General features: G+C 34.7%; 2 protein-coding genes and 1 non-coding gene across 3 annotated transcripts; 2 read left to right on the top strand and 1 right to left on the bottom strand.

Annotated features, from left to right (window-relative positions):
* Positions 1-4: 4 nt before the first annotated feature.
* LOC131603055 (high mobility group B protein 14) lies at positions 5-3516 on the bottom strand. The gene is made up of 6 exons (XM_058875304.1): positions 3379-3516; positions 2609-2764; positions 1295-1352; positions 1149-1193; positions 230-310; positions 5-147 (listed from the first exon to the last, which is right to left on the bottom strand). The coding sequence occupies exons 1-6, from the start codon at positions 3438-3440 to the stop codon at positions 97-99; spliced, it is 453 nt and encodes a 150-aa protein (XP_058731287.1). The 5' UTR covers positions 3441-3516; the 3' UTR covers positions 5-96.
* Positions 3517-8281: 4765 nt separating this feature from the next.
* On the top strand, positions 8282-12201 carry LOC131603053 (3-oxoacyl-[acyl-carrier-protein] synthase I, chloroplastic). Its single transcript, XM_058875301.1, has 7 exons — positions 8282-8905; positions 8995-9426; positions 9731-9904; positions 11233-11346; positions 11470-11571; positions 11723-11789; positions 11909-12201. The coding sequence occupies exons 1-7, from the start codon at positions 8447-8449 to the stop codon at positions 11974-11976; spliced, it is 1416 nt and encodes a 471-aa protein (XP_058731284.1). The 5' UTR covers positions 8282-8446; the 3' UTR covers positions 11977-12201.
* A 666-nt stretch (positions 12202-12867) lies between these two features.
* On the top strand, positions 12868-12949 carry TRNAS-AGA (transfer RNA serine (anticodon AGA)). The gene has a single exon. It is a non-coding gene; the product is annotated as a tRNA-Ser (tRNA).
* Positions 12950-13151: the final 202 nt, after the last annotated feature.

Raw genomic sequence — 13151 nt, 5'->3', positions numbered from 1 at the left:
GAGCTTTGACTACAACTGAATATACAACTTAAAGTCCCCAAGTAGTTTCAACTAATACAGGTGAAGCCTTATAAACAAGAAAATGAATACTTAGTTTTACTCGTCATACTCTGACTCCTCATCACTTTCTTCATAATCACCGTTTTCCTGCAAGGTAACAAAAAACAAATTGTAATAACTGGCCAAATAAGAGTCGGTTTACAAGCCATGAATATGACAGATTGGTTACCATTTTCTTGTTATACTCTGTCATTGCTCTATCAAATTCTGCACGTTTTTCCGTTGCTATATCATAGTATTGAACCTTCTCCTGTCAGAAGATACTAGTTTCGTTAACATAGAGCTCAACCAAAAGGATGTTTCTTTTTTGGTCAGATCAAATTGAACAAAGTATATAAACAACCCTAGTTTACCAAACATGAAACAAACTTGAAAAGCTAGTACTACATTCATTTGGAATAAACACGAAACAAACTTGAAAAGCTAGTTCTGTATTCATTTGGAATTAACGGCAAAACATTTAGCAGTAGCACATCAAAAGCTGTCAACTCCATGTGCCTCAATCAAAAGCTTTCAGAAAACTGGTTTGAACCCATTTTTCTTTCATTTTTCAATTTCAGATTTTGCCGTATATTAAAATAATCGGGTCAGATGAAGAACTAAATTACTAAACCAACCTTGTTAATGCTACCAACAACAAATTTAAAATCGTAAACAATGATCGGTCCCATGGTCAAACAAGAAACTAAAGATCATTTCAACTTGGAATTCCAACCAGAGTGGCAGACAGATTTGCAACATTTGCATTACATAGCCGATTTTCAAAATCGTACATAACCTAGAAATTCCAAACTAATCATAATGAATTCCGACCATTTCAAAATATAACGAAAATTTATTCTTCGCGAGTTTTGTTCAAAATTTAACTCACCCAATTTCAAACAAGTCATGACTCATGACCAAGACATGGAAATCAAGTTAAAAAATATTCAGCCACATTAAAAACATAAATAGTTTGACAAAATTCCCAGAGCCAATGTTTGAAACTTCAATTTATGATTCACTCACTTTTCAGCCATCAAACATCACAACCATAATAACACAATTTAGGTTAATCATGCAACGGAGAAGTACAGAGGAAAACTAACCTCATAAGTCATTGTTTTCCACTTATCTCCACATGCCTTGCCAACCTATATGAACACAGAAAGGAGGAAAACAAAAAAAGAACAATATTACTATGTGTGATACTGAAGATAGATAATAATAATAATGTGAAGGGTTCTATACATACATCACGCATTGACTTTACATCTGGGTTCTGCTCTTGAAACTCTTTCCGAAAATCCTCCCTTAAGAATGAAAAAGAACTTCCAGTAATGTTGAAGCATTGAAAGACTTTCCATATAAAAAAGCAATTGTTGTTACATGCAGTTACTATGCTAGATCATTACCATAATTCCATATATAATATAAACAGTATTATGAATTGAACACAGAACAAAAAATCGTATAAGCAGGGAAGGGAAATTTTGAGAAGATAATAATTTTTTAACCACTAATAATAAAGCATGTTTGAAGATGAGTGGTTGTCTTGACCAGAGTAGTCATTCCTGGATAGCGGCTGACCTCAAAAGTGGAATAGCGGGATAGTGTGGATAGCGTATAGAAGGATGAACGCTCTATTTGATAATTTTTTGGACAAATTACATATAATAATTATAAAAATATATTTAATGCAAAATTAAACAAAACTCAACTCATAAAATATTCATAAATCAAAGCACGCATGAATCTTGAAGTGCATAAACGACTATGAAGGAAGGTTAAGGTTGAGTCTCACTACAAATTTGATTGAAAAACTCAAAATTACCCTTAAATCATTGTAAATTTAAGGAGTAATTTCGGTTGGGCCAGAAACCGCTCCGGGCCGAGAACCGCTATGCTTCGCTATCCCGCTATTTACCCTATTGTGGCTGCTAAAGTGTTATGCACCGCTAAGGCTTTTCTCATAGCAATTTGCACCGTTGAGGCTTCTCTCATAGTGATCGGCCTCCTCCGCTCCGCTATAGCGGGATAGTGCCACTATTGACTACTCTGGTCTCAACTCTTAAACTTGAAGTGGTAATGCTAATCAACAAATGGTAACTTCCTCGGCATCATTCCTCCGAAGTCAAAATACAGTCTACTGAAGTAAAAATCCATGAGATACAGTCTACTGAAGTAAAAATCCATGAGATACAGTCTACTGAAGTAAAAATCCATGAGATACAGTCTACTGAAGTAAAAATCCATGAGATACAACAGAATACCATCAACTTCAGTAGGATGACGAAAGAAAGTAAGTATATAACATCAACCAAAGTTGTTCATTGACTTCATTCTAATAATGAACCACTAATATTTGTTGCTACTTTTTTATATGTACTACAAACAAAGCTACTACCTAGAAAATACCATAATGGTGGAGCTAAACTCTTATCAAACTAATATATTCTGTAAACATTTCTTACAAATGGAAAATACAAAGAGTAGTTAATACTAACAGATCACAAAAGATAAGAATTAAACATCATATACAAAGAACAATGGGAGACAAAAGTTTTACATGAAGTAGAAGAAAGCAGTGGGGGGTTTCTTTGGCTTCTTAGCATCAATCTTTTGCTTGTTCTTTCTTTGCTTTGCTTTGGTTATCTCTCTTGACTTAGTCTGCCGCACGGATCTCTTCATTCCCTCATTTGATTTAATCCTCAACACTAGTTTGCTGAAAAACTCAATGCAGGATTGTGTTTAGTTAAGCAAACTATTTCTTCTTTTTTTTTTTTTAGACGGAGTGGTAATAACCACTAGAAACTCACATACACAACCGTGAGTACCAGAGTTCCAACCCTGGTGATGGCGTTCAACCTATCAATATCGGCTTCTGCCAATTGAGCTAGGGTTTGCAAACTAAGAAACTATTTCTGCATACGGTTAAATTTAATAACTTAATTCCCCCCACCCCGAGCAAAACAAACTAGAGAAGTAAACCTAGGAATGGTTAAAATTTGCAACGAGGCCATCATTTTATTCAGTTTTGGGTCTAAAGAACAAAGCCATCACAGAAAAATCAAGAGCATAATCCAACCCAACTTTTATATTTTAATTACCCTTCTTTTGCAACCTGTAATCTCCTCATGGAAAAAATAAAGTTGGTAAAACCCCAATAGTGAAGTGAATAAGCATTAAATACCCCTCAATTTTGACAGATAAAATCAAGAATACAAAAATCATGACTTCAATCTATCCTTTAACCGTTATTTCCTATGGGTTCCAATAGGGACCTAGAGAAAGTGGATGGAACCGAAACAGTGAAGAAAAGTAAGAAGAAATGGGTACCCGGAGGAGGTGGGGGTGGAGGCGGAAGCAGAGGGTGGAGAAGCTTTAGCCTTTTTCGCCATGTGAGACGTTGGTGCCTCTCTCGAGAATCAACTCTATAGTCTATAATGTGATGACGGTTGAACGTTACTGTTTCTTTTTGCTACATTAAGGATTTAATTTACTTGATTTTTAAATTTATTATGTACCAACGGTTAAGGTTTTAACTATAGTTAATTTATTGTCAAAAAAAACTAGTTAATTTTTTATAAATCTACTCTATAATATTAGAAAACAAAAATTCTAGAAAAAAAATTACTACTTTAACCTTGTTTCATTCTTTTTCCTTATCATCTGATTGTACTCCACAATCTTCTCTAATGTCAGCTCAGCTCTTTTTCGTGCACCTCAAAGAAAAAGTTTGTTACAACCCTAAACAATATTTATAATGTTCCATCAAGCAACTTTCCTAAATTTTGTCTAAAGGGGGAGAGACTATCTATCAAAATATTTAAGGAATCATATAGGTTGATTTGAGTCGATGCAAGAACATTCTCCATGATCATTTGATCCTGACCAACGGAAACACTCATTTACGTACTAGACTTACATGAAAAGGTTTGCAAGGCATGGGCTTTGGTGGATAAATGGGAAATGACCTCTCTATATAAAGGATTTTGTGAGTTCAATTCTAAAGTCTAGGAACATGGAGTCTAAAGTCTATGTAGCTTCGTCTATCGGCTTGGATGAGTGGCTTTATACCTGATAACTTGAAAAACACCAACGTTTATATATTGATTTGAATATATACTTTTCGACAAGAGTATTAGATGTCCATTACTTTGTTTTCCACTACATTAGGATGAGGCACCTTGTTTCATTGAATGATGCCACAAAGAATAGTAATATAGAACATTTTGCACATGTCCAAAACTTTTCTGACAATTCTCGATTCAATTGACACGACTTAAAAAAATTAGAAACATTTTCTTAAGATAAATAAGTTATAAAATTTGTTTTGTGTGTGTGTGTGTGATTAGACGTATAATTTTACAAAAAAAAAAACCTTATGCTTTTACAGCGTAATGTTCACTCAGACGCGACAAGGCGAGCTTTTACACTTTCTCTCTTTCACACTTTGAAGCTTTAGGAATTTTTAGATAAATAATTCGTACAAACACTTACTTGAGATATTCTTTAAGATAAGGTATGAGGTATATTTTTGTTTGGTGCCATCATTTGAGGACGTTGCAGTGATCGTTAGACCCTAGCTTAGTTTGGTTGCATCTTTAACCATTTATTGTGCTTGCACTTAAGTTATTAGTTGTCATCGTCAAAAGCACATCCAAGATTTGAAAGCTTCCTTGATCACTAAACTTGAAAAACATGATTCCACAAACGGGTCTAAACGGAACGGACATGTCTGCCTCATTTTTTGCAGGCTTTACAATACGAGACTAAATGAGGCAAACATGTTTGCTTGCCACCCCTTTAAGCTTTCCACACTTGAAGTATACGTTTGGGCGCTTCTCATGAATGGAGATTTATATCATGTAAAAATTGGTATAAGAGCCCAAGTTCGTAGACCTTAATAGTTGCAGACATAGAGTAAGAAAAGATTATAGTTGATAAATTGTGAACCAGGAATACATTTATTTCCAAGAGTTATTAGCACATTATAATTGTCTCACTGGTTATCTAAACATGTGATATTAATTTATCTTTTACTTTTTATCACCTCCTTGACATATTTTCTTATATTTTATTAGGCGAGTGTGTCGTGTAAGAATCAGAACCCTACTAGAAATGAAGTTTCCAACAAGTATTCTACCCAAACCCAAGACCCTCGTAAAAAAGGGTATGACTTGGGTCATATTTCAGGTCGACATTGATAAGTGAAAGACAAGTTGGATTTTTTGGCAAGAAATGGGTTCCCTTAGTTTTATAATTTATTTGGGGTTTTAAGTTTGGAACTTTAGACTAAGTAACAAAACAAGGATAAAAATGTAGTAAACAAGATTATCGAAAGAAACAACGAGTTGAAAGATCATACAGTACGTATTATAATATTTGAGATAGAGGTTATAACAAGTAAGTGGGTTCTACTGAAATGGTAGGAATGTGTATCCGGCTGGAAGAAGCAGTACGTGAAGATCGTCTAACCAAGAGTGATAGTTCATCTAACGGTGCGAAGAAATACGGTGTGTCTTTCCAAAAGAAGAAAGAACAAGATGTTAGTGCGGTTTCTCATGGAAGACAGAACAGGTCCCGGATACCCATTGGATGAAACTGCGCTAACATCTTATTCTTTCTTCTTCTGCAAAGACACACCATACTTCTCTGCACCATTAGATGAACTAACATTCTTGATCAGACAGACTTCACGTACTGATTCTTTCAACCGAATACCCATTCCTACGATTTCAATAAAATCACTTGGCGCACTCGCAATCAAGTTGTAGTTGTTGGCTTTGTCTACCTGAACATTAGTATTGGCTTCCTTCTTTTGATTGTTGTTTTCCTTGCTCGTGGTCAGTTTTTCCATCATGGCTCTGGGAATGGGTTGTACTGGCTGACATTTGGCTTCTTGAGGAGTTGCTGCTGAACCTCCTTTCATGTTGTTGAAGTTGTCTCTTGCCCATTTGATTGGTTATGATCTAGGGCTCAAAAAGGTTTATCTCAGTAAATCCATGTCCATGGTTAATGTCCTTATTGTAGTGCTCCTCACTGTGAACATTAACTCACATTGAAAGCAGAACATGGGCAATTTCTCATATCTAAAATTTATCAATGAGGTTCCATTAGTTTTGCTATAATATAGATACTAGGTTTGATGGTTTGATATATTCAAATTTTAACCTTGACCTTGATGATAATGTTTATGTCCGGTATTTCAAAAATGGCTTCTTCACACACTTCCCCCAATTCCCCCTAGTTTTAGTCCCATTTCAGGGGATTTGGCACATATAGGTAACTCCCAAATCTGGACCCATATGGATACTTGGTGGAACTCCATATAATTTGATGGTGTTATCCCATTCCATTTTTGTAAGATCCAACCATGAATTCCTGAAAATCAAGGGATTTCCTTTGAGATTACGATTGTGATATAAAACCTTGTCCATTGTTATTTTGAAAAATATCGTAGTCCATTTCTTTTACTGCTAGGTACACGAGGTTATACCAAATGTTGGCTAAGGCAACCTGGATTGGCCCTTTGTGATTAGGTTTTTTTAGTAATGATCTTGCTTATGATAATCTTAGGGTTGTTTTCTGGAGGATCTTGTATTTCTTGTTAATCATGAACAACGAAGTCAAGTTCTCTGGTTATACATGTGTTTTCGTTTGTTGCATCCATACTATAGTTTTTGCAACCTTGTGATCTTACTTCATTATCTTTTATTAACGTGATTGTGCTTGTGTTAAAAGGTTTTATGATATATCGCTCTTCGAATTTTGACAATTTTTAGCGATGCAGGGAGATTCTTGGACTTCGCTCGGGTTGGAGTGAATGGAGGTGCGGTTGGTAGCGTAACAAATACCAATGTAATCGGACGGAACGAAAGGGATTTGTTGCTTCCCTGGATTCTGGTATTGTTTCTTCACGATGAGGCAACGGAGAAGACAACGAGAGGTAGAACAAAATAACGACCCGGGAAGTAAAACACTCATATGCAGGAGGCATGAAATGAGGACAGAGACACACCTACGAAGAGTGATATACACACTGGGTGGGGGGGACAAAATTTAGAGAGTGAATTACTCAGAGGAGGAGATCAAGCAGAGACAAAAGTTCCTAGAAGGAGAATCTTGGATGATATCTCAATTATAACCATTAAAAAAAGCATAAATTGCACAAATACATGGTATAAAGATCCAAACACAAACAAAAAAAAATGAAAACTACATGCATTGTTGCTTAAACATAAGTATACAAAGTTGCAAACTAAAAAAACCTTTCCAATCTTGCATGTCAAAGTAACAAATCTATGTCTTTTCAGCGACGCGTGATTTTGTGATTGATTCATCAACTACTTCTATTTTTTCTTACAAGAAAAATGTTATTCTTACACTATTAATGACACCTACCCCTTATATATATATATATATATATATATATATATATATATATATATATATATATATATATATATATATATATATGTTTTTGTTTTTTAATACATTTTTTTTCTTTATTCTTGATACAAACAAACACATGTGTATTTTAGTTGGTATAAGTGTCAAAATAACAACTCTGTTATAAGGAAGTCCATACTACTACTTTTGTGTGTGTATATGTAGATTTCTCTTTTTATATATAGTGATTTCAACATTAAATATTAGATATGTAAAAACTACCTTTTTAGTCTTACTAAACATACATTTAAAATTTTGTCTTCAGACAGAATACAAGACCATTTTCAATAAAAATATTTTACACTAATAATTTATGTCCATTATTAAAATTTAGAAAAATACTGCATGAGCACAAACACATCGTTATACAAACAACCAATCACAATTTTTTATTAATTAAACAATAAAAATTATTTTTTTCTCTCTCCTACTCAATCACAACCACTTCATGAATCCAATTAAAAAAAATTATATTTTAAATAAATTTTAAATTTTAAATTTTCTTATTCGTTGTTTCTAAGACTGATGATTTATGTTTGTATTCATACAAGTTTTTCTCTAAAATTTAAGACAATAAAGTACTACTGATTCTGAATGTTTTTTTTTCTTCAAAAAATACTTAATTTAAGAGAGAAAATATATGAGTTAACCTACTTATAAGAAATTAAATTAAAAAGGGGCAGTTCATCTATTATGAACCACCTAATATGGAGGTGTACATGTCAAACTTGCCACTCCATTTATACACTACGGAATTCCCAAGGCAAGAAAACATTGTAATTAACGTTTAATTTAATTCTAAACAAAATCATTTCACAAAAAAATACTCCAAAATTGGTAGAAACAAGAAACTATAGTCTCCATTTAAATAGCCTCAAATTGATGAAATATTATCAAACACCTGTTACTCTCTCTAACGAGCTTCGTACTCTCCGTCATTTCATCAAACACAATGCAATCACTTCAGATTCAGCAACTTCCTTCCACTCTCCGTCCTTCTCCGCTCGAACCTCTTCGTAGAAAATCTTCCAATGTCGCCGGGAAAGCCAAATTGCCTTCCAAGAGAGTCTCCGTTGTCGCCGCCGCGGCTACCACCGCCGCGCCGCAGAGACAGAAGGACCCCAAGAAGAGAGTTGTGATTACGGGGATGGGTTTGGCTTCTGTGTTTGGGAATGATGTTGATGGGTATTACGAGAAGCTTCTTGCTGGGGAGAGTGGGATCACGTCGATTGATAGATTTGATGCTTCGAAGTTTCCGACGAGGTTTGCTGGTCAGATCCGGGAGTTCAGCTCTGAGGGGTATATTGATGGGAAGAATGACCGGAGACTTGATGATTGTCTCCGGTACTGCATTGTTGCTGGGAAGAAAGCACTTGAGCATGCTGGCCTCGGCGGTTTAAATCTCTCTAAGGTTTTGTGTTCTTTTTTCTTTTAGATCTGTATTTGTTAAATCTGAATTGAACCCTAATTGGTTTTTGAAATTTTGTTTTTGTGTTGTAGATTGATAAGGAGCGTGCTGGTGTTTTGGTTGGGTCTGGGATGGGTGGTTTAACGGTGTTTTCTGAAGGGGTTAAGAATTTGATTGAGAAAGGACATAGAAAGATAACACCTTTTTTTATTCCTTATGCTATTACCAATATGGGTTCAGCTTTGCTTGGGATTGATTTGGGTTTTATGGGTCCAAACTATTCTATTTCGACTGCTTGTGCTACTTCGAATTATTGCTTTTATGCTGCTGCCAATCATATTCGTAGGGGTGAGGCTGATTTGATGATAGCGGGTGGGACTGAAGCGGCTATTATTCCGATTGGTTTGGGGGGTTTTGTTGCTTGCAGGGCACTTTCTCAGAGAAATGATGACCCTAGAACTGCTTCCAGGCCCTGGGATAAAGACAGGGATGGTTTTGTTATGGGTGAAGGTTCTGGAGTTCTGGTAAGGATTTGTTTGTGCTGTTCTTGATGTTTTCTTATTGTTGGTTATCTCAATTGACAATATAAAAGTTTACATGATTGAATCAAATTCAATTGCATCTCCATGATGGCTTCTTAAGATAGAAATTTGCAAGACTATCATGAATATTGCAATAGCACTATCTTTTTCTTTGTACTTGCCCCCAAAATGAATAATTTTAAACCTGTTTCATAAAGGTGCTATGTTGCATGTGTCCTTTTTTATCTCTGGCTCCTCTACAAGCTAATTTTCTATATCATAAAGAGAGTCTATTATAACTTCACAGGTATTGGAAAGCCTTGAACATGCCATGAAGCGAGGTGCACCTATCATTGCTGAATACTTGGGAGGTGCTGTGAACTGTGATGCTCATCATATGACTGACCCAAGAGCCGATGGACTTGGTGTGTCTACATGCATCCAGAGCAGCCTTGTAGATGCTGGCGTGTCACCTGAAGAGGTATGGTTTTTTTTATCCCTTTTACCAGGCTTACAACTTTTGCTCATAATTATATGTATTTAATGGATTCTTGGTCTCTCTTTTCCCATTCGATTCACTGTGTTTTCTTCTTCGGCATGCTTTTTCGTTTCAATCTCACCCTACTTTTCTGTTTGCTTTGTATTCATACTGGATGCGTGTTTTCAACATCTTTTGGTACATGATACAATAGAGAATGACATGGCATGCATGAAAAATAGTTAACATCTCTTGTAAAGCTGCTGCTATGTAGTTATGATTTCAAGTAGTTATACTAAAATTTCTGGCATTGAGTTCTAGATAAATATGTGTGAAGAAGTTACACTTTTATAGATATCAAATTGCATAAATTAGAATGCACGTGATGCTTAAAAAGCATGCATGTGAAGCTTTTTGTTCACAGTATGGGGGTTTGGGAAGGGGAGAGACTATGGTGTTAGCATCGAGTGGTATGATAAATCCGGAAACAGTTTAAGTGAAGAAAAGGCAAGAAAAATCTGCATAGTGAGAGACCTTTTGAAGGGAGAAATTAAGGCCTCTAAGAAACCTTGGCTGACTAACTGTATTCGTTTTAGTCATTTCTGTTCATTTTTCTCTTGTATTTCAGTGTACTGGAGCTGATATCAGTACCAGGATGCTAGATACAATATACGAGCCGTTTTTATTTTTGTTATGTACTCCAGTTTCTACCTATTGGTGTTAGAGCTCTTGAAATCTTGGGAGTTGAATATATAGATGGAGGGAAGCAGTGGCAAAATGCTTTAAAACTTGAATTGGGAAGAAAGAGGATGTCTAGATGAGATATTACAATATGATCCTCTCTATAAACATTTTTGTGAATTAGAATCAAAATCCCTAGGATAAGATTGAAAGGTGAAGGAAGAATCGGAGATAGAGAACCATGATAGAAGCTAAGATCAATGAGAAAATGGCGAAAGAAACTGAGAATATTAAATATATGATGATATAGTTAATTAATAGTATAAAAGTATAAATGTGTAGCCGTTAATATTTGATAGTAATTTTATGCTATCCTTTTTTAATATTTATCTTATATATTTAATTGTTATATAAAAAGAAAATAAATTATTCTAGAAGAAATATAATGAAAAATACCCAACTGTCCTTCTTTTAAAGCTTTTTCAAAGAACTCTGCTGCCGCTCATTTATGATAAAAAGAAGGCTTTTAGAAAATTGGGCTGTCTTTTTCTTCTCACAAGCCTTTTTCTTTTCCTCGATAGAAATTAGAATGATGTGTTTCATAGGCATCTATGTAACAAAGTGAAAGCATGTCATTTGCTTCTTTTCAGGTCAACTACATAAATGCACATGCAACTTCCACTCTTGCGGGTGACTTGGCAGAGATTAATGCTATCAAAAAGGTTTTCAAGAACACCTCTGGCATCAAAATTAATGCCACCAAGGTATTTTTTGCCTCATTGGCTTTTATTTGCTAGTGAAAGCTTTCTGTGTTCTAGATTGTAACAGGTTATATTTTATTAATTCCGTGGCCATTAACTGGTGGATATGTTCTTCTATGTTATCAGTCTATGATAGGGCACTGCCTTGGTGCAGCTGGGGGTTTGGAAGCTATTGCCACTGTAAAAGCCATAACAACAGGATGGCTGCATCCATCAATCAATCAATTCGTAAGTTTGCTTTCATTCTTTGATATTCAGGATTAGGATTGTTGCCTTTTCAGGTCAAGCCGCGTTGTTTTCGTTGCTTGGTGATTGGTGTGGGCAAAAGAGATGTTTTGTGTTTCTTTTTTCATTATGTCTGCCTTGTTATTGTGTGCAGAATCCAGAACCTGCAGTTGATTTTGATACAGTGCCAAATGTCAAGCAGCAGCATGAAATTAATGTTGGTAAGATTCTAAATAATTCAACACCCAGCCCAGCTTGTTTTATTTTCGACACTACTAAGACTATAATATTAATACGAAGCAGTATTAACTAACAGCATTCTTTTTTTTTTTTTTACCAGGTATTTCAAATTCTTTTGGATTTGGTGGACACAACTCTGTTGTGGCATTTTCGGCTTTCAGACCCTGATTTCCAAGCTTGGTTGCACATCATGTAGAACATGGAATCTAAATTAATTGAAATTTTGTTCTCTCTACATCATTGAGGCTATATTTATTTAACGAGTTCGTAATATATAAAAGCTGTAGTTCTGTAATTGTTAATTTTATGCTAATTGTGAACACACATCTCCAAAGACTATTTTGCTGTAGAACTTTTTAAATGTAGAATGAAGATTTCATTGGTTTGGAGTTATACAGCGGATAGAAAGTGCCGAAAGAGCTTGTTTAAGCATTCTTCCTTATTGTTAAGCAAATATATTTATTACAAAACTTTGTATCTGTCATACTTCATTTTATTGAATCTTTGTTGGTTATATTTGAATCGTTCAAAACTTGTTAAAAATATTAGTTCATCTCTCAATAAAACTCCCAAAAATGTACTCTTTGAAATAAAATATTAGTTCAATCCTTCAATATAACTCCCAAAAATGTACTCGACGAAATTAAAAAAATTAGTTCATCCTTAAATAAAGTTCACAATTATATACTCATTGAAATAAAAAAGGTTAGATTGTCCTTCAACAAAACTCACTTGGATATACTCATCTTCTAAAATATAATAATGGAGTATTGCAGAAAAAAATTCAAAACAACACAAAACTTAACGAGGGAACATGAATGAAATAGTGTCTTATAAAAACATACTCCATCATGATTGAATTAGTTGTGAAAGATCTGTTATCAATACTATTGTTGAACACAACTGAACATGAATGAAATAGTCTTATAAAAACATACTCCATCATGATTGAATTAGTTGTGAAAGATCTGTTATGAATACTATTGTTGAACACAACTGGATACTCTAATCACCAAACTTATGAAATTGTTTAAAAAATGTAGAAAATCTATCAACAGTGTGGACGTGCCGGAGTGGTTATCGGGCATGACTAGAAATCATGTGGGCTTTGCCCGCGCAGGTTCGAATCCTGCCGTCCACGGTTTTTCATTTTTATTTCATTTTTTTACCATTGGCTTATTCAACGTTTTTTTCACATTTCGTCTTTCTTTTTTTTTTTTTTTTTCTCGTGTAAATGATGCACACAAGGTTGTTCTGTAAAAGTTCCTTTGGACATATTATTTATTTCATGCAATGCTATCATTCATGAGTTTGTTAAAAAATTTCAACTTGATCGTGCACGT

The sequence above is a fragment of the Vicia villosa genome, linkage group LG5 (assembly GCF_029867415.1).
Source record: "Vicia villosa cultivar HV-30 ecotype Madison, WI linkage group LG5, Vvil1.0, whole genome shotgun sequence".
Classification (NCBI taxonomy): domain Eukaryota; kingdom Viridiplantae; phylum Streptophyta; class Magnoliopsida; order Fabales; family Fabaceae; genus Vicia; species Vicia villosa.
This window is presented reverse-complemented; position numbering and strand designations above follow the sequence as displayed.

Bases quoted from the DNA above. Each gene is read 5' to 3' on its own strand.
- LOC131603055 (XM_058875304.1), bottom strand. From the start codon at position 3,440: ATGGCGAAAAAGGCTAAAGCTTCTCCACCCTCTGCTTCCGCCTCCACC. The intron at 1,353-2,608 runs GTAAAACTTTTG...TTCATTCTTAAG, and splicing joins ACTGCTTTCTTCTACTTCAT to GGAGGATTTTCGGAAAGAGT. The intron at 148-229 runs GTAACCAATCTG...GTTACCTTGCAG, and splicing joins CAGAGTATAACAAGAAAATG to GAAAACGGTGATTATGAAGA.
- LOC131603053 (XM_058875301.1), top strand. From the start codon at position 8,447: ATGCAATCACTTCAGATTCAGCAACTTCCTTCCACTCTCCGTCCTTCT. The intron at 8,906-8,994 runs GTTTTGTGTTCT...TTTGTGTTGTAG, and splicing joins GCGGTTTAAATCTCTCTAAG to ATTGATAAGGAGCGTGCTGG. The intron at 11,347-11,469 runs GTATTTTTTGCC...CTATGTTATCAG, and splicing joins TCAAAATTAATGCCACCAAG to TCTATGATAGGGCACTGCCT.